The 19,922-nt window shown below is 34.9% G+C and overlaps 1 protein-coding gene across 1 annotated transcript in view; it reads right to left on the bottom strand.

Moving 5' to 3' along the window:
• Positions 1 to 19,922, bottom strand: part of ME1 (malic enzyme 1) — a 258,710-nt gene that overhangs the window by 25,864 nt on the left and 212,924 nt on the right. The window contains exons 8-9 of the mRNA XM_020969928.2: positions 10,682 to 10,779; positions 8,648 to 8,761 (exon numbers count right to left, since the gene is read on the bottom strand). Of these exons, the coding sequence (XP_020825587.1) occupies positions 8,648 to 8,761; positions 10,682 to 10,779 (212 nt within the window). The remainder of the gene's footprint in view (positions 1 to 8,647; positions 8,762 to 10,681; positions 10,780 to 19,922) is intronic.

Below are 19,922 nucleotides of genomic sequence, written 5' to 3'. Positions count from 1 at the left end.
GAAAAGTGGGCTTATTATATTTACAGGCCACAAATAAACAAATGCCACAAATTTGGGATAACCTATCAATCTATCTAGGGCAATGGAAAACAATTATTAAAACAATCAAGAGAGAACCCATGTGGAAAGACTTATTTCACAGATAATTTTCAATTTAATTCAATAAACACTTACTAAATGATTAGTGTGTCTTAACTTCTGTTCTGAAGATGATAACAGTTACATGATAACCCAAACAGGCAGAGTTCTCTCGAATTGTTTTTGACTACAGAAGATATGATGGCAGGCAAATTATGTGTTTTAAATACCACTAACACATTCATTTCTCCTCCTCCTCCATACATGTAATGAGATACAGATCAGAAAATTAATTTCAAAATTAAGTAGTAATCTCTGGGAAATGATCGTTTGTGGAACAGCAAAGCAGCAGTGCAAAAGAAACAAAGCACAAGAAGACAGGCTGGAAGTGTTCAAAGAATAGATCAGGAAAAATTGGACTTTTCATGCAAAATCTACTCTATTAATTATAGTGTCACTGCAGTCATCTCTTGAATCTTGAACTTATAAAAAGACTAAAACTTGGCCAGGTGGCATCCTAGTAGTTTAGTAGGCAGCTGAAGCTTGAATTCTAGTGAAAAGATTAGTACTGGATATATATTTTTGGAAGTCAGCTTGAAAAAGATAATTAAACACACAGGAATTGATGGGATCACTCTAGGTGGGGCAAGGTAGATGATGATTAAGTAAAGAATGATAATGCAGTCACACAGGTAAGAAGAGAACCAGGAGATAAAGGTATTGTAGAAGTGGAAGGAGAAGGTTTGTAGAAAGTGGTTGATAATGTGGTCAAAAGATGCAAAGAGGTAAAGCTGAGTAAATTTGAAAATAGGCCACCAGATCTGGTCACTAACAGATGTCAAATTGTAAGGGGATGAGAATTAAGTGGATGGTGAGAAAGGAGTGTATCTAATTCTAGGATTTTGTCAGTGAAAAGGAGGAGAAATAAAAGATGATCACTTTAGGGAATGCATGAGCAAGTGAAAGGTTTTTTGGGTGGAAGAAACACAAGCATGTGAGGAAATGACTATCTTATTTAAAGATCACTGTTATTCTCTTCACATTTGTTTTAAAATGTGTTCTGGAAATAAAAGTTATAATCCCCTTTAACAAGAAAAGGTGTAGTAATACTTGAAAAACCAGCCTTACAGAGTTATTTGGGAGGGAATTGCTTTGTAAACTTTAAAGCACTATGTAAAAGTGAATAATTCTTATTTTAGTGTTCAAAACATTATTCCTTCCCTTACTTTTTCTCATTTCCAGTTTTTCTCTATTGGCTCTTCCCCTTTGCCTACAAACATGTATAGGTCTTTTTAGTCCTAAGAAATGTTTCCTAGTTCACACTCCCACAATCACCCTATCTCTTCCTCTTTAACTAATAAGGAAAAAGTGAGTTGGGAGTGCTTGGAGAGCTAAGTGAGTATAGAGAGGGCAGAGTATTTTGAAAATGTAAATTCCTCAAGGTAGAGATATGCCATTTCCCCTAGTACTTAGCACAGAGGCTTGAAACTCAGTAGGTGTTGAACAAATGTTTTTAAAATTGTTGTTGAATTCCAGGTTAGGTCTCAACAGTTATGGAAGTAGGGAGGACCTGAGCCATGTGGAGAAAAAATCTAACTGAAATGTGACCATCACAGAGCTAAATCAGATCTGATGAAATCATATAACTGCTATTTAAGACCGATGGTAATTTTTTAATGTCTTAAGCCAAGCTGCATAGAGCAGAAAAGTCATATGGAACAAAACAGTTTCCCCGTGATCAAAAAATATGCTGGAGAGAATGCTCTGAGAGTTCATTGGAAATGTTCAGAAGAGATACTGATGCCTTCTTTCTCTGAAAATATAAAATAGTATGGTCTAGTGAAAACAGCACTGAAGAAGTAAGAAAAATACTCAAGTTTCATAGCCTTAGAGTTGTAATTATTCAGGAGATGAAATTGAGACCCAGACAGGTTAAAGACTTGCCCAACATCACCCAGATAACAAGTGCTAAACTGGGTGTGAAACCAGGCCCTCTAACTCCATTTTTAGCACATTCTCTCTACCATGCAACATAAGTGTTGAATCTGATCTTAGGCAAGTATGGGAGTCTCAATTTCCTCACATGTAAAATTATGTTAAAGATATTTACATTATTTATAGGCTATTGTTAGAATCAAATGAACTAATACATATGAAATAATTTTGCAAACAAGAACACTACGTAAATTTAAACTACTATTATTGCTAATCACAACAATGAGTATTGGTATTAACACTACTAGTAGCTTTTAGCTCCAAAACTACTTTGAATCCCTGCACTCCTACTATATATGTGTCTTAGAAGGTTCTGACTCTGACAGAAATATACAAGGTGAATATCTGTTAGGTTTAAAATAATACTAGGATTGGATTAAGCACAAAAAAATTCATATCCATAAAAGAATGGTGGTTATATTTCTAAGAATCTTGCTCTAAATGGTCCATTACTTTCTTTTACACAATCTAATTCATGAGCAGATAATGTTTATATAATTTTAATGAATTTTGTAATACAGAGTTATATATCTGTAGGAAAGGGGGAAACCTAGCCAACTGCAATAATCAGACACTACCATTCAAATGGTGATAGACATGAATTGCAGATATAGCACCTCGAAGCAAGTGACCTCTAAAGAATCAGCTTTACAAATCTAGCCTGTTCAAGTGACAGCAAATGTCATAAAACATTACATCTTTGTTGATTAAAAAAAAAAGTAACAATTTTTAAATGGACAAAGATCAGATTTATAAATTTTTAATTTTTTGCATTTCTAGTTACTGACATCTTTAGAAGAATCAAAGAAATTATTTTACCTGCATTCTACCAAAAGCAAACTTTATGCTAATAAACAAAGCAAAGGAATGGTTCATGTTAAATACAACTTCATCTACTAAGTATCTCTTTTTCCTGCATGCCAACTTTGTAACCTATACTGTAGAAGGGCAACTAAAAATATGGACATAGTAAGCAACATAATTTTGTTGTGCACTTTGATCATATCATAGAATTAATTTAGTTTATTGATGCAAAAACATACTTAATAGATTAAGTTTTCTCTAGGCTTGTGGCTTCCTATCTCCTCTCTGAAACTGCTCTGAATTCTAGCTAAGAATGTTCTAAGATATCTTATCTATGTATCTTAGCTATGTTCTACTTAGCTGCTGATCATTTTCTCAATTCATCTCTACTTTCCAATATACTTTTAATCTACTAAGGACATTTTATGAATAGTTTTCACCAATTAATGACTTCATTTTCCAAGAAAAGCTCTTAATGAACATAAAAGAGCATATTAATTGCTTCATGGAGGTGAAGACACTTTTGAATATTCTCAACAAATATAGGTTTCAATTTACCTTAATCTTTGATGCTACTGAATTATTTCTAACCCTTATTTTCTGTATAGTGAGGCTGTTCTCTACTACCGTGAGATATAAATATGACAGAAATATGAAAGAAAAAAAAGCATACTAGGCATATAGTTTGGTGATTGTATAATTCAGTAAAATGAACTAAGATATTATGACAGTTTTAATAATAATTTTTCTAATTTAGAATTCAGGATTCCCAGCTATGAAAGGTAGGAGAAAGCCAAATGAGGCTTTTTTAATCTTTTTAAAGCTTTATAAAAGTTCCATTACAAGTAAAACAATTATTAACAGACCTTAGATGTTATAAATGCACCTATATTTAAATAATATCAGTATAACTACAAAATAATAATTCAAATCCAAAGGAAAAACAGACCACTAGTTTAAGATTTGTTAACTCTTCAAAATGGATTCTAATAAAATTAAAGTGAAAAAGTAAAATTAATTCAGTTCTCATGTTTCTTTTATATAAAGTAGCTCATAAACTATTAGACATAACTGCCTTTAAAAATATATATCTTTCTTTATATTGGCACATGGAACACATATATTTCTTTATGTTGGCAAGTTAAAGAAATGAGGTAAGAGTGACTGGTGAGGTTTACCAGCAGTTTCATGGCTATAACCACCACTGATAATACTGTAGACCAAGGAATTTAGGACATGGGTTCATTCAGTCAGCATATACAAAAACTGCCTGAGATGTTAAACCTGTTTATTTTTATAATACAGCTGAGTTCAACACACACACACACACACACACACACAGAGCATGAGGATTACCAAAGAAAGCTAAAAGAACCTCCCTCTTCAGTTCACAGACATTTTATATTCCTCATTCTGTTTTCCTCTAACCCTATCTCTCTTCCTAAACTCTTCTGTTTCACTTGAGAGCACTGACCATCTTTCTAGTCATCGAGATTCATAGCATAGGAGTCATCTTCTACTTTACAATCTTCCTTTCTTCTCCAGTAAATTACTAAGCTTTGTTCATTCTCACCTCCATAACACCCCTTGTGGCCTCTTCTTTCCACTCATATGACCACCAGGCCCTTGTTACTTCTCCCCTGCAATTGATACTTCCAAAACACAGGTCAGACCATCTACCCTCTTTGCTCATAAAGCTTCAGAAGCTCCCTACTGCTGCTAGAATATGAATATAAATAATGTTTGGCATTTAAAACTCTTCACTGTCTGGTTCCAACCTATCTTTCTAGACTTATTCCACATTACTTCCCATCACCCATCTTTTTGTTCCAGCTAACCTGCCCCACTTACTTGCTTTTCATCTAGATTCCCACCTTCTCCCTCCATGCCTTTGCCCACACTATCCTCCATGCTCACAGTATTCTTCCCCTCCCAATCTGCCTCTTGGAATCCTCAGCTTCCTTCCATGTTCCGCTGATGTGCTATTTCCTTCCAGAGGCCTTCCTTGATCTTTTAACCTGGTGCTCCTCAATAATACTCTAAAATTATTTATATTTACTTTGTAAAAATTTTATAATTATTTATTATATGTATACATGTTGTTTCTCCCCAAAAGAATGTCAGCTACTTGAGAAGACAGGTTCTTTGCATTTTTGTCTTTGTAGCCCCAGCATTTAGCATAGTGCCTGGCACATGCATAGCAGTAGATCCTTAACAGGAGTTACTTGGAACATCGTGATATTAAATGACACGCCTACAGTTTGACACAGTATATCAGAGAGAGGCCTTTTGTGTGTGTGTGTGTGTGTGTGTGTGTGTGTGTGTGTGTGTGTGTGTTCTCCACTGTATGACAGCCCTCTATCCACTACAATATAACGCCTCATCTGAAGAAATTTAATATTATATGATGAGTTTTTGGGTCAGGGATAAGTTTGGAACTGATGAAAGCAACGTATAATTTTCCAATTTCAATTCTAGACCCTCCTAACCGAGCTCCCTCCTGTTCTGGGTTATTTCATTCATATACACAATGCTTATCACTATGTATGTCGTCTACATTGTTCCTTTGAGACAACAAAAGATTACACATTTTTTGCTTTCTAAAGATCAGAAATCATACACTGAACTTTCTTTTTTTCAGTAAGTCTTTCTGGCTAAAGAGGCTAAACAAAGATAGCTTTGATATTTGTTACTGAATGTTACACACTGGATTCTTATTCATTTAAATGAAAATACATATCTACTAGAATTTTAGTGTCAGGAAAAATGGCAAATTATTGATTAATTTTCCTAAAGATCCACAGAGTAAAGATTTATTTGTTTTTCTAGAGCTGTCTGACTTATAGCAGCACAAGGAGTGACTGATTTGGCATAGACTGCTTTCAAGAGGCACTTTACTAAAGTTTGCTCAATTACTTCTTTTAAGAACCCTAACTCCACAATTGAAAAAAAGTAGCAAAGGAACTGGTTGAAAAGATGCCTTTTTCATTTTACTTCTCCTTGTCTTCTATCCCATAAACACGTCCATTTGGGTCCAATTTAGACAGCGAGCTTTTAAAATAGGGATCCTATCTTGGTGGTGGTGTTTACTTTGGGTGTTTAATCAACAGTATCAAATTGTGGCCCTGTAATGCCAGTAGTGGGTGGAGCCAAGATAGGGGAGAAAAGTCAGGGACTTGCTTAAGCTCTCCCAAATTCTGCTCTAAACAACTTTATATAATGCCTCAAAACAAATTCTGGAGTGGCAGCACCCGCAAAATGATGAAGTAAAACAATTTTTCAGCTCAAGACCACTTAGAAGGTTGGCAGAAAAGATCTATCGGACTGCAGTGAGAGTGGAGCACAGTACAGCGCAGGCTGTGTCACTACAGGCCAAGCCACAGGATACCATTAGGAAGAATTGAGAGCAACTGAATCAGTAGCAGTTACTTCTTGAGCTCTTAGCCCACAGACAGTAAAGGGTCGGACAACAGGTTAAAATATTTTAGGGGTCCCTATGCTGGCACTGAGTACATAACTCTGTTGCATTATCCATACTCAGATCCGGGTTGAAGTCCTGTGTCATAGTCCCAGGATGAAGAGGGGTACCAGCACACAAGACTTTGCAGCCACAAGGGAGCAGGGACCTTGGTCATAATTCCAGAACAGAAAAGGGTGCTTGAAGTTGTTCACAGACCAAAGCACAGACCAGGAGAGTAGTAAACACACTTCTCCTTAGATCACACCACTTTGGAAGAACAGAAAACTTACAAACCCCAAGGGCCAGCTCTGAAAACAGCTGCACAAAAAACCTTAACCTTGAGACAGTGTTCCTTCTACCCTGGGAGGATAGACCACTTTTAATATAAAGCTAAAAGTCAAGAAACAGGCTGGAAAAATTAGCAAACAAAAAAAGATCCTGACCATAGAAAGTTACTAAGGTTACAGGGAAGATCAAAACACAAATTCAGAAGAAAATAACAAAGTCAAAACTGCCTCAAAGAGAAATGTGAATGGGTCTTAGGTGCAAAAAGAATTCCTGGAACAGGTCAAAAAGGATTTTAAAAAATCAAATGAGAGATGCTGAGAAAAATTATTATTATAATTCAAAAAACATGGAGAGACTTACATGAACTGATAAAAAGTGAAGTGAGCAGAACCAGGAGAACATTGTATACACTAACAGCAATACTGTACAATGATCAACTGTGAATGACTTAGTTATTCTCAGCAATACAATGATCCAAGACAATTCCAAAGGATTTATGATGAAAAAATGCTATCCATCTCCAGAGAAAAAAATGATGTAGAGAAATTTGAATGGAACCTAGATGCAAAAAAGGATTCCTGGAAGAGATCAAAAAAGATTTTTAAAAATCAAATGAAAGATGCTGAGAAAAATTAGGAAAAGAAATGACAGTGATACAGGAAAATCATGAAAAAAAGAGACAACTGTTTGGTACAGAAGGCACAAAAAATACTGAAGAAAATAACACATTAAAAAACAGAATAGGCCAAATGGTAAAAGGCACAAAAATCCAATGAAGAGAGGAACACTTTAAAAAACAAAATTAGCCAAATGGAAAAAGACGCACAAAAATTCACTGAAGAAAAAATTCTTTAAAAACTAGAACTGGGAAAGGCGAAGCTAACGACTCCATGAGACACCAAGGAGCAACAAAACAAAATCAAAAGAATGGGGGGAAAAAAAAGAAAATGTGAAATATCACACTGGAAAAATAACTGACCTAGAAAATAGATACAGGAGAGATAATTTGAGAATTATTGTGCTGCCTGAATGATCAAAAAAAGAACCTAGACATCATCTTTCCAGTTATCAAGGAAAACTGCCCTGATATTCTAGAACCAGAGGATAAAATAGAAATTGAAAGAATCCACCAATCACTCTTGAAAGAGATCTCAAAATGAAAACACCTGGGAATATCATAGAGCATTTTTCAGACAAAGTAATCAAAGCTATCTATAGTCATGTCACTACTGATTAGTACCATCCCTTACCTCTCAGATTGGCTAGTATGACAGAAAAGGAAAATGATAAATGTTGGAAGGAACATGAGGAAATTGAGACATTGATGCATTGTTGGTGGAGTTGTGAACTGATTCAACCATTCAGTAGAATAATGTGGAACTATGCCCAAAGGGCTATAAAACCATGCATATCCTTTGACCTATCAGTACCATTACTAGGTCTGTATCCCACAGTGCTAAAAAATAAAAAGAAAAGGACCTATATGTACAGAAATGTTCATAGCACCTCTCTTAGTAGTGGCAAAGAACTGGAAATTGAGGGTATGCCCATCAACTGGAGAATGGATGACCAAGTTATGTTATGTGTTTGCGATGGGATACTACTGTGCTATTATATGAAATGACGAGCAGGATGTTTTCAAAAAAACATGGAGAGACTTACATGAACTGATGAAAAGTGAAGTGAGCAGAACCAGGAGAATATTGTACACACTAACAGTAATACTGCACAATGATCAACTGTGAATGACTTAGTTATTCTCAGCAATACAATGATCTAAGACAATTCTGAAGGATTTATGATGAAAAAATGCTATCCCCATCTCCAGAGAAAAAAAATGATGTAGTCTGAATGCAGATAGAAGAATACTTCTTAAAACTTTGTTTTCCTTTCTGCATTTTCTTTCATAACATGACTAGAAATATGTTTTGCATAAATGCAGAGAAAAAATAGTTTTTTTTTTAAAGATTAACCAACTTGGTAAATAAATGTCTATTATGGTTAACAGAAACAAAGACTTACCTTAACTATTAATCCTTTTGAGTCAACCAACCATATCCTTTCAATGGCTTTCTCCTTGGATATCCCTTCTTTTTCCAAGGCCATAATAATAAGGTTTGCAATCCCCAGGGCAGCCTAAGGAAGAGTTATAATAAAGAGAGACTATAAAAACAAAAGATTTTTAAAGCTTTTATCTGACAGAATTTTGCTGAAACTTATAATTTAGGTTATTCTGTCTTGATAATTAAAAATACACAGAAAAGGATTTAACTGATAAGCTACTATACTTTTTGGGTGAAAAGTAATTTTTCCATATTGAATAATCTAAAAAGAGTAGTATTTGGTCTTTCTCTTTATCCAATTAATATTATGTCTACTAACAGTGTTTTAGCCCTACAAAACAAAATGTAACAGTAACTCACTACTTTTACTGAGCATAGTGTTTTCTGACAATGTAATCAAGACTGGATTGCTAGGTGCCACAGTGGACACAGCACCAGCCCTGGAGTCAGGAGGAACTGAGTTAAAATCCAGACTCAGACACATAACACTTACTAGCTGTGTGATGCTGGGCAAGTCACTGAACCCCAATTGCGGAAAGAAGGAAGGAAGGAAGGAACAGAGGGAGGGAGGGAGGAAATGTTCAGCTAAAGCTAATAAAATCTTGCATAGTACTACCAAGACCATGAAATTACATGGCCTATAAATTAAGGTTAGAATCCCTGAAGTGGGTAAAGATAGTTAGAAGTGGGTTATGGCCACGTTACTGCATATCATGAAAGAAGCTCACTGATAAAAGTTCTGTGTCCTTAAAAGTTTATGCTTCTAAACATTAATCTGCTTTCTTAATTTGGATAAGTTTAGGATGTGATTTTCAATAAAAGAACCAAACTTTTCTATTTAATAAATTCTATGAAATGTCATAAAACCAATGAATTTTTTTTTAAAAAATCTCAAAATTAAAGAATATTCCTATTTTTTAAATCTTTCAACTATAAACCATTCTGTGGTGGTTTCAGACTATCCCAAATTGACCTCTTCCATTTACCAGAACTCTTTAGAAATTCAGAGAATAGAATTTCCAAACTGAAATGTTGTACATAAACATTTATCCAAGATGTGGTAAAGAATTTAAACCTCAGCAAAGAGTCATTTCAGCACTGACTTTTCTTGTGCTACAAAATTAATATGCAATAAATTGATGACTTCCCCAAAGTAAACCAATGCATATCTTAGTTTTTGCATTCTGTATGTCAGTTATTAATATTTCCCATTAAAAATTCTAGCTTCAAGCATCCATAAAAGTTTCTTTTTTTAAATGATAGTCTCCTTAAAAAGCTCCACAGAGGCAAAAACATAGCTTTAAATACCCATATAACACATTCACTTTTCTATCCAAAAAAATCTTTTTTCACTCAAAATCATATTAGACTTGGAATTACAAGCTTTTCAAAAAAAACCCCTAAAACCAAGCCACAAAGCATTTCTCCATTCCCATACTGGTTTTATATTTGATAATTCTAAACATATCTGGGCAATTTGCCTACAAGAAGTTCAAATTCAGTTGACATTTTAATTCTGTTTCTGGCGATGAACTGCTATTACAATCTAGTTTTTCCTTTCTTAGATGATTAAAATACATAAAAAGATAACAAAACAGTGAATAACTCTGACTTAATGGCCAGGTACTGCCAACAATTTAGGATGTTTTGCATATAAACATTGAGAATACACTGGGAAATCCAATAGTCCTCTTTTTCTTTAGAATTTTAAAGTTATTTTGAGAAAACTGCTTGTTAGATGATTTAATATTTTAATTACATGTTTTATTAAAGGCCTCCTCCATACATATTCAAGGAGTAGAAACTTTTTTTCATCAGTGTCTATGAATGAAATTCAAATGGAGCAATCATGTTTTTCTTGTGAAAATAAGTAGGAACGTCACTTACCTTGAGCGTCCTTGAGGAAGGACATAGCAAAATGTGCTATCAATCTGTCAAAATACCTCAGACATATTATTAATAATTAAAACTATATAAAACTGTGCTAAAGTACCTCTCCAGCTCCTTGGAATAGAATTGTGTGATCAGACAGGCTGTTCTGAGTAATGCGAAGAGCTGCAAGGAGACCTGCAACTGCAACAGATGCTGTTCCTGCAACAGAATTTATTTCCTTTGAATAATATTCAAACAGTAATTAGCCAGTTATTGAGATTACATTTTGTTATTTAGAATAAAAAAATCAGAGAGGGGTAGAACTGGGAGTGCCTTCAAAGTTTCTGGGCTCCAACCTTTCTCAATCAATATTTTCAAATGGGGATCTAAAATTACTTTTGAAATATTCTGAAAAGACAAAAATAACCTTTTAAAGTAGATAAATAATACAATAAATAGAAAAAAATGCCTGAGGGTTTGAAACATATTCCCCAGTATACAGTCTAGTTGAGAATGGTGTCCCTATCCCTCATTCCTAAGAGGTTACAGACTGTAGGGCAGAGGTTCTTAACCTAGGATCTCTGAAACTTGTTTAAATTTTTTTTTCATAGCTGCATTTCAATATAATTGATTTCCTTTGCAATCTCAAGTATCTTATTTTATACTTTTAAAAACATTCAGAGAAGGGATCTGTAGGCTTCACTGGATTGCAAAGGAGGTACATGACACAAAGAAGGTTAAGAAACCCTGTTTTAGGGAGACTTCAAGGCTATAGCTGAAGCAACACATAATACATTACATAGCCTAGTTATTGTAACTTGAGGTATACTGTTTGAATAGCTTTAAACCACTGTCAATCAATTTAAGGCAATCCACTGTCAGCCACTTCTAGTTAAGGTGAGTCCCATTCCAGTGTTAGTGGTCTCCTGAATGTTATCATAAGGTTGAAGCTTGCATTAATGTTATGATTTGCTTGAGTGGAAGAGAGGAAACCTGAAAGTGTGTGTGTGTGTGTGTGCGCACGTGTGTGTGCGTGTGTGTGTGTGTGTGTGTGTGTGTGTGTACACATACTACAATACTGACCACTTCACATTTTCACTAAAAAAAGTTGTTTTTTTTTTATGTGAGGTTCCTGGTATTCTTTTCATTTTGAAGTAAGCATACTAACTAGTAAAATCAGATCCTTCCTTCCCATCTATCCCATTTTTGCCTGAGGCATCAACATTCTTTGTATGTCAAAGAGTCTTTGGTTCATTCTTGACACTAGGATGTTTAGAAAACAGAAAGTTAACAATGGTTTGGATTCACAGCTTATTTACTGGATTCATCTGTGTTGACTCTATGGAGCAGGTATTAAGGAAATATTTGCATTAGGGTGAGATCTAAGGAGTAATTTTCAACGATGACTGATTTTTATTAGTGTATGAGTGTGTGTGTGTGTGTGTGTGTGTGTTTTCAAGTGTTAATGGCCTGTTATTACAAAAAGAAAAAAAGATTCTTTACCCCATTATTTTGTAATAAAATATAAAGATTCAATTTAATTTAACTCAATCCACCTAATGTTTAGGCATTAAAAATATACAGATAATTCTAACATAAAGGCATTCCTGCCTCAAAGGAACTCACAATTTAATGCAGGAGAGGAATGAGGGAGATTTAGTGAGAGAAATGTAAAGTAGTCCAGGAAAAATGCCATGAGAAACTTGAGGAGGAACAGAAAACTTTAATCTGAGAAGTCAGAGAAGGTTTCACAGAAGGGATGATGTAGGAATCTAGTCTTAAGAGAGATGAAGACATCAACAGAAGAAAAAGGAAGAAGAATTAATTCTGGGCAAAAGAGATAAAGTAGTCAAATATATGGAAACTGGAGGGGCCAAGACGAATCAATCAATTTATCAATAAGCATTTATTAAGCCTCAGTGCCAGGTACTATGTTAGACACTGGAGAGACAAGTACAATAAAGATCTCTATTCAAGGATGAAAAAGGGAGAAAGAATAATTTAGAGTGGCAGGAAGACTGAGTGAGTTAAGGAAGACAGTATGAGATCAGGCTGCACAAGCAGGAGACAGGCTGTGGAGAGTTTTGAATGCAAGGATCGGAAGTTTATACTTTATTTGGTACTCAATGGAGAATCACTAAAGGTTTTTTTTTTGAATACAGGAATGGTACAATCACAGTGCTGTGTTATGACCCTGAACAACTGTGTTAGATGCACTGGAAAGACCAGAGGCACAGAAGTTTGTAGAAGACTCTTACAATTACTAAGAAAGAGATGAGGGCCTGAACTACCATGGTTGTAATGTGAATGGAGAAAAAGAGTCAGAGTGGGGAGCTACTGTGGAAGCAGAAACAATCAGAAGGTGGCAAAGGATTGGATGAGGGCAGTGAATAAGAATGAAAGATAGAAGATCCCAAGGTTAAAAGCCTGGGTGGCCTATGGATAGTTGTACATTAAGAGAAATAGGGAGGGTCAGCTAGGAGGTGCAGTGTATAGAGCACCTGCCCTAGAGTCAGGAGGACCTGAGCTCAAATGCAACCTCAGACAGGTAGCACTTACTAGCTGTGTGGCTTGGGGCAAGTCACTTAACCCCAACTGCCTCCCTCCCTCACTCCCAAAGAAAAAAAGAAATAGAGAAGATGGGAAAGGGGCATGTTGAGGGAAAAGATGATGAGTTCATTTTTAGGCATGTTTACTATGAAGTACAATGGCTATACTTTAGACTAGTATGCTGTCTGAAATAAGAGCCTGAAGCTATAGGAAGAGGTTGGGAGTGGAGATATGAACTTGGGAATTTATCTTCTCAGAGGTGATAATTTAAACTACAGGATTAGAAGTAAAGAGGCTTCACAGAAGCTTAAAAAGGAGAGGGTCTCAAGAAGAAGGGAGTGGTCTAATGTAAATGACAGTGAAGTGGACTAAGACTATGAGGATATAAAAAAGACATGGGATTTAGAATAAGAAGGTCATTAATGACCTAGGAGAGAAATGAATCTGTAAAATGGTGTTCAATTACGGATCATTATTGTTAACAATGTTCCTTCCAATTCAAAAAAGTTATTTACACTGGCATGCATGCTACACAAACTTTGAAAGCTGAGCATATGGGAATTCAGCATTGTAATCCAAGAAAATATATACTTTGACACATGTAATGATTTACATAAACTTTACTATATTACAGTAGTAATACACTTACATATAGTAGTAATTAAGTAAGAAGTTAATACAGCTAATTATAATTGGCATTATTTCATAAAGCTCATGCTTTTGTTTTTGCTTTTTTTTTTCTCTTCCCATTTTATGATGATCAATGTTGACAGCTTTCCTGGATGCCATCTAAAGTCTAATCACACAAGTCCTTTTTTTCCCTCTCCAAACACACACAGGCCCTGACTTTGACTATAGAACAGCTAAAGTCATCCTTCACTTGAAATGCTCACTTATGGAGATTCCTTGCATTATCTTCATATCCTACTTCTCACCCTAAGGATTTCTGAGCCAGCTGCTCCCTTTTGCAACCTGCCCTGGGTTACCTGAATAGCAAAAACATCCATGAGGCTTTGGATAGTTTTCCTCAGAAGACAATAGTACAATAATTTTACTACAATTAGGTTGAAGACACTCAGGCCGGGGTTGTCAAACAAATGCCAGCTACCATGAACTAGAACCAGCTTCAAAGATGTCATTAAGAAGACACATGAGCAAAATAGAAGATGAGTTAGTCATGTGAGAATGACGGATAGCTAGGGTGATTCATTGATATTCTCATGATATCAGGAGAGTAGGGAAGGCCTCTCACACAATAAGGTTACTTCTTATGGTGAAATTAAGGGGACACTTGGACAAGAGTTAAAAGGTATTGGCAATTATGTATGGGTTACAAGCTGAATTACTGTGAGGAATTTCAACAATAATAAATATCAAGGCACGGTAGTCATTTAAATAAAAATGCCATCATATAGCTTTCATAATGGCAGGTGGGGGGGTAATATAAAAAAAAATAAGCAAACAAGGATTATGGAAATTCAGAGAAGGGAGAGATCACATCTTTCCAGGAACTCATTTTTAGCAATCTTATCTTGCCATCTGATGTTTAAGCATGGCTCTTAAGTACTGATATTGCATCTATTCTACAAAATGAATATGGCATTTGCTATAGATTTAAATCTTCCAGTCTTATGGAAGATTGAGTACTTTTGCCAATTTGTACATCAATTGTATAATACCTTAGGCTGAAATGGCATAATGATGTCTGTGTGCTAAAGCACTACTGCCACTCTTATCCCAAAGATTTGGTTTCAAGTCATTTTGAATCCAACTTCGGAGATCAAAGAGCCATTTATCTGAATATGATATATATCTAGAGTAAAATGCCACTAGGCATAATCTAGAGCTTTTAGAATTTCAGTCTGACTTACTAGGAATAGCCAACAGTTAGTTGTAGATTGATTTTAAGTAACTTCTTTAATGGGTATTCAGCCTATGAAAATCTTGGCCAGAAAGTGGACCAAATTTACATGAAATTGATCTGAGATAAAAGCTAATTGTTTTCTTTACTAAAGAAAATTCTAAAAAAAAAAAATCCTGGCTCACTGAGCAGGTTAACTTTAACAGATTACAGAGTGGTTCCACTGCTTTGAACATAATTATGTGGATTCATCTCTTTATGGCGTCTGCCTAAAACAAAACCTAGCAGCTTCTGTTGGTGTCTTTTATATAAGGTTACTCTTAAAGTAATTCCTACATCATTGAGTTATGAATCTGGTCAAGACTAATTTTTATACAAGGCTATTTTACTGCTTCTCAGTAAAACAGAGATTATAGTGCTGTCTGTGAATCATACCATGACAGATTATCCTACTCCTAAACAAAAAGTACATGAAATTATGAGACACTATAACAAAAAGGACTCACTTTTTAGTGAGTCATACCTTCAGAACTGCTGCTTCTTCTATGCACTGATTGTCTCTGAAGGGGAAATGGCTCTTCACTTAATTTGCAGGAGAATACAATACAATTACTCTTGAGTGTTAATTACCTTCACAGACATTCTCCTAATCCTTGTGATTAGTAAGTACACTTATAACCATGTTTTGAGAGCTTAATGGACAAGAGGAAATTAGTGATAGGAATAGGAGTGGAGAGAGTCTATAATGAGATGGTGTGATTAAAGTGATAAGGGTCTGGGGAAGTGATGAGAGTATGTCACAGCAGCAAGACTCAAAGTATATTCAATTATTTATCTTTGGCAGTTTGTGGGAGAATACAGGTGTAGTGAATGTGCTTCAGGAATGAAGCTTTAGTTAGAAAGGATGAAGAGACTGATAAAGATAGCTCACAGAATTGGGTATCTCTGAGTATCTGTCAGCTAGCCAATGAGATTGAGTTGTGATGTCTCTGAGTTGTGAATACTTTCCAAGTATTCTGGGGGCTGTGATGAAAGATCTTGTCAGATGATGTATATTTGAATGATGAGTTCTTTAACCATCAAAAGTATCCAAACAAGAAAACAGATTTTGCAGAGAGTAGGGAGGATGGAAGGTAAGGGTGCTATAAGCAGACTTAGAGCTCAGGCCTTAACTAAGACCAAAACCTGTCAGGGGATAACCCATTAAAAGGGGAAATGTGCACAGGGATAAATCCTATCTTCGATTTAAAAAAATTTTTTGATGACATATCTACATAATTAAAATGGAACAAATATTTCAGTAAATTAGTGATTTTGTTGTTCAGTCTTTCAATTATGTCTGACTCGTTATCATCTCATGGACAAAGATACTGGAATGGTTTGCCATTTTCTTCTCTTATGTGTATCCATTTTACAGATGAAGAACTGAGGCAAATAGGGATTAAGTGACTTGTCCAGGGTCACACAGCTAGTAAGTGTCTGAGACTAAATCTGAAACCAGCTCTCTGACTCCAGGTCTGGTGCTTTATCCACTACACCACCAAGCTATCCAACTAGTAATTTCATTGGCACAAAAGAGTCAAGGTATCTCTTTCCTATTAAGTTCTTTTAAAATAAGTTGAATGATAGCCTTGTGTTTGATAATCCCAAACATCCCAAATATTAGGTAAAGAATTCAATATTCTACAAAAACTTCTGAGAAAGCTATAAAACAATCTTGCAGAAACTAGGTATAGACTAACATTTCACAATGTATGCCAAGATGCACTCCAAAAGGTGACTCAGACATAAAGGGTAACATGATCAAAGATTAGAGGAATGAGGAAGAAAGTAACTTTCAGATTTCCAGATAGAAAAGCACACGCGCAAAGGGTAGAGATGATCAAGTTTCTACACAAAGAAAACTGATATAGCAAGAATTAGAAGGGAAATAAGTAACAGGAAAATAACTTTATCAAATTCTTCTGATAAAGGTCTCATTTAAAAGATACATAAATTCAAACTTATAAAAAAAAAGCCATTCCCTAATTGATAAACAGTTAAAGGATATGAAGAGGCAGTTTTCAGAGAGACTTATCAACCTATTTGTAGTATATGAAACAATGTTCCAAATCACTAACAGGGAAATGTAAATTAGAAACAACTCTGAGGTTCTACCCTACAACCATAAAGTTTGAAAGCTGACCAAAAAAAGGAAAAGGACAAATTCTAGAGGAGAAAGGCTGTAGAAAAAACAGGTACATTTATGTATGGAGTGAGTTGTGAATTGAATCAGCCATTTGGGAAAGCAATTTGAAATTATGCCCTCAAAATTAACAAACTGTTCATATCATTTGACCCAGCAGTGCCACTACCAGATCTATATCCTAAAATGATCACAGGAAGAAGGAAATAAATTATACATACAAAAATTTTTATAGCAGCTCTTTTTGTGGTATCAAATAATGAAACAAAGAGGGGTAACCAAATTGTGAAATGACTGAACAAATTATGGCATATAAATGTAATAGAATCCTATTATAAGAAATAATAAAGTTCACAGTTTTAGAGAAATTGGTAGGACTTGCACGAACTGATGCAAAGTGAAATGAGCTGAGTAAAGAAAACAATTTATACAATAACTTTATAAAGTCAAAATACTGTTGTTAACTTGAAAAACTAAATTAAAAAACTTAAAGAGAAGTAGAGCCACAAAAACAACTAAAAAAGACAACAATGTAAATGGAAAGAATGTTAGCCAGAAAATGATGTAAAATTATATTGTGCAATTATAAATAAGCATGGCTACCCAAAACAGATATAGGAAACGTTTCCCCTTACTCCTTTGCAGAGATGGGGGAGTAGTTCACTGGAGTGGAACAATGTACACAATGTTAGATATTTTGGGATATGTTGATGAGCTTTGCTGAAGTTTATTTACTCTCTTCCTCTTATAAAAAATCTTTGTTATAAGAGACCTCAGAGTGGAGGACAACTAAGATTTGCAAAAAATAAAGATATCAATAAAATTTATTAAAAATTTTAAAAGTTAAGTTGAATGGAAGTATGAGTTGGATGACCTTTAAGGTCTGTTAGAACTCTAAGATTCTATGATTTTTCTCCCACACTAATTCTTATGCTTCATGAGGGAATGGAGGTGACCCTGGGTACTGAAGACTGTGGCAGAAAAGCATAAGCTGTGGCAATGTTCTATTATGCTGGAAATGTTTTGAGAATAGTCTCAGAAACAGATCTTTTTTTTTCTGCCCTCTGAGGACACAATTTATTTGAGTGTGGAGAGGCTCATTCTACTTGATGACTCAGTGATGAATCCTTTGGCCATGGCAACCTATGAAACAAAAGAAACTACAAAATAACATTCAAACTTGTATGGATCCTTTTGATTCTGAAATGGCCTTGACAAAGGGGCAAGGTGTACTAAGAATCATGCTTTTAAAAATATATACAAGCATTAACTTAGCCGTTGGTATCCTACATGTGAAGTCCTTGTACAATGACCAACTAAAGGCCTTACTACCAGGAACTCATGCTCTTGCAGGGAATATCAGAAGAAAGGAAGATGCAGGTAAACTGAAGGACGGCTCAGATATTTTCTTGATTTTGTTTTTAAAAAATAACATTTTAATTTTCCCTAATCATATATAGACAATTTTAAACATTCATAAAAAAATTTTGAGTTTTAAATCTTTCCTTCTCTTCCTCATTCCCTCCCCAAGAATGGTAAGCAGTTTGAAAAAGGTTATATATGTGCAATCATGCAAAACACTTCTATATTAGTCATGTTGTGAAACAGACCAAAAGAAAAAAAAAGAACCATGAAAAAAATAAAGAGAAAAATACTATGCTTCAATCTACTTTCTGACTCCATCAGCTCCTTCTCACTCAGATATTTACTTTGGAAAGACAAATTTAAAAGAATTATGGTGTATCCAAAAGCAACAAAAAATTATTACATAGGACATTTGGTCATGTAATACTGTAGTGCTCATGACAAGTATCTGTGAAACAGTCACCATGAAAATAGTTTTAGTTTATGCCAACATATGTTACAGAGAATAAGGATCAGGAGAACTCATATGAAGAATCTGTTAAAACCCTTAAAAGTAAATTAGCATATATTTTGAGAAGATTTCAATGTAAAGGGGGGAAAAGGGGAATATTACAAAAAATCTTGTGAGATATGTGGTTCAAGGATAAGGAATAGGGGAGGTCAAAGACTTGTAGCCTAAATAGAAAGTTTCACAACTATATATTTATTTTGAATGGAATTTCTCTTTCTAGCTCTTCCTGCTGGCTTTTCTTTGTGATATATAAGGATGCTGATGATTTATGTGGGTTTAGGTCTTATCTTGTAATTCTGTTGAAATTACTTTTTCAATTATTTATTTGACTCTCTTTGGTTTTCTAAGTACATACAATCATATTATCTTCTGCTTTTCTTTTACCTATTATTATTCTCTCAATTTCTTTTTTTTTCATTGTCAAACCAACCCTGCATTTCCAGTATAAACCAAATGGGTCACAGCAAATAATCTTGCAAATGTACTACTGCAACCTACTTGCTAATATTTTATTTTTAAAATTTGTATCAATGTCCATTAGGGATTTTTGGTCTAGAGTTTTCTTTCTCTGCTTTGTTTCTCTGAGGTTTAGGTATGATAATTATATTTATATCATAGGAAAGGATTAGCAGCTAGGTGGTGCAGTGGATAGAGTGCCAGGCCTGCAGTCAGGAAGACTCATTTTCCTGAGTTCAAATCTAGCCTCAGACACTTACTAGCTGTGTAACCCTGGGCAAGTCACTTAACCCTATATGCCACAGTTTCCTCATCTGTAAAATGAGCTAGAAAAGGAAACGGCAAACAAATCCAGTATCTTTGCCAAGAAAAGCCCAAATGGGGTCAACTAAGAGTTAGATACAACCGTACAACAACAAAGGAAGGGAAGGGTG

The sequence above is a fragment of the Phascolarctos cinereus genome, unplaced genomic scaffold (assembly GCF_003287225.1).
Source record: "Phascolarctos cinereus isolate Bilbo 61053 unplaced genomic scaffold, phaCin_HiC Scaffold_5;HRSCAF=322, whole genome shotgun sequence".
Classification (NCBI taxonomy): domain Eukaryota; kingdom Metazoa; phylum Chordata; class Mammalia; order Diprotodontia; family Phascolarctidae; genus Phascolarctos; species Phascolarctos cinereus.
Note: the sequence above shows the minus strand (reverse complement) of the source record. Positions and strands in the feature narration are given on the sequence as shown.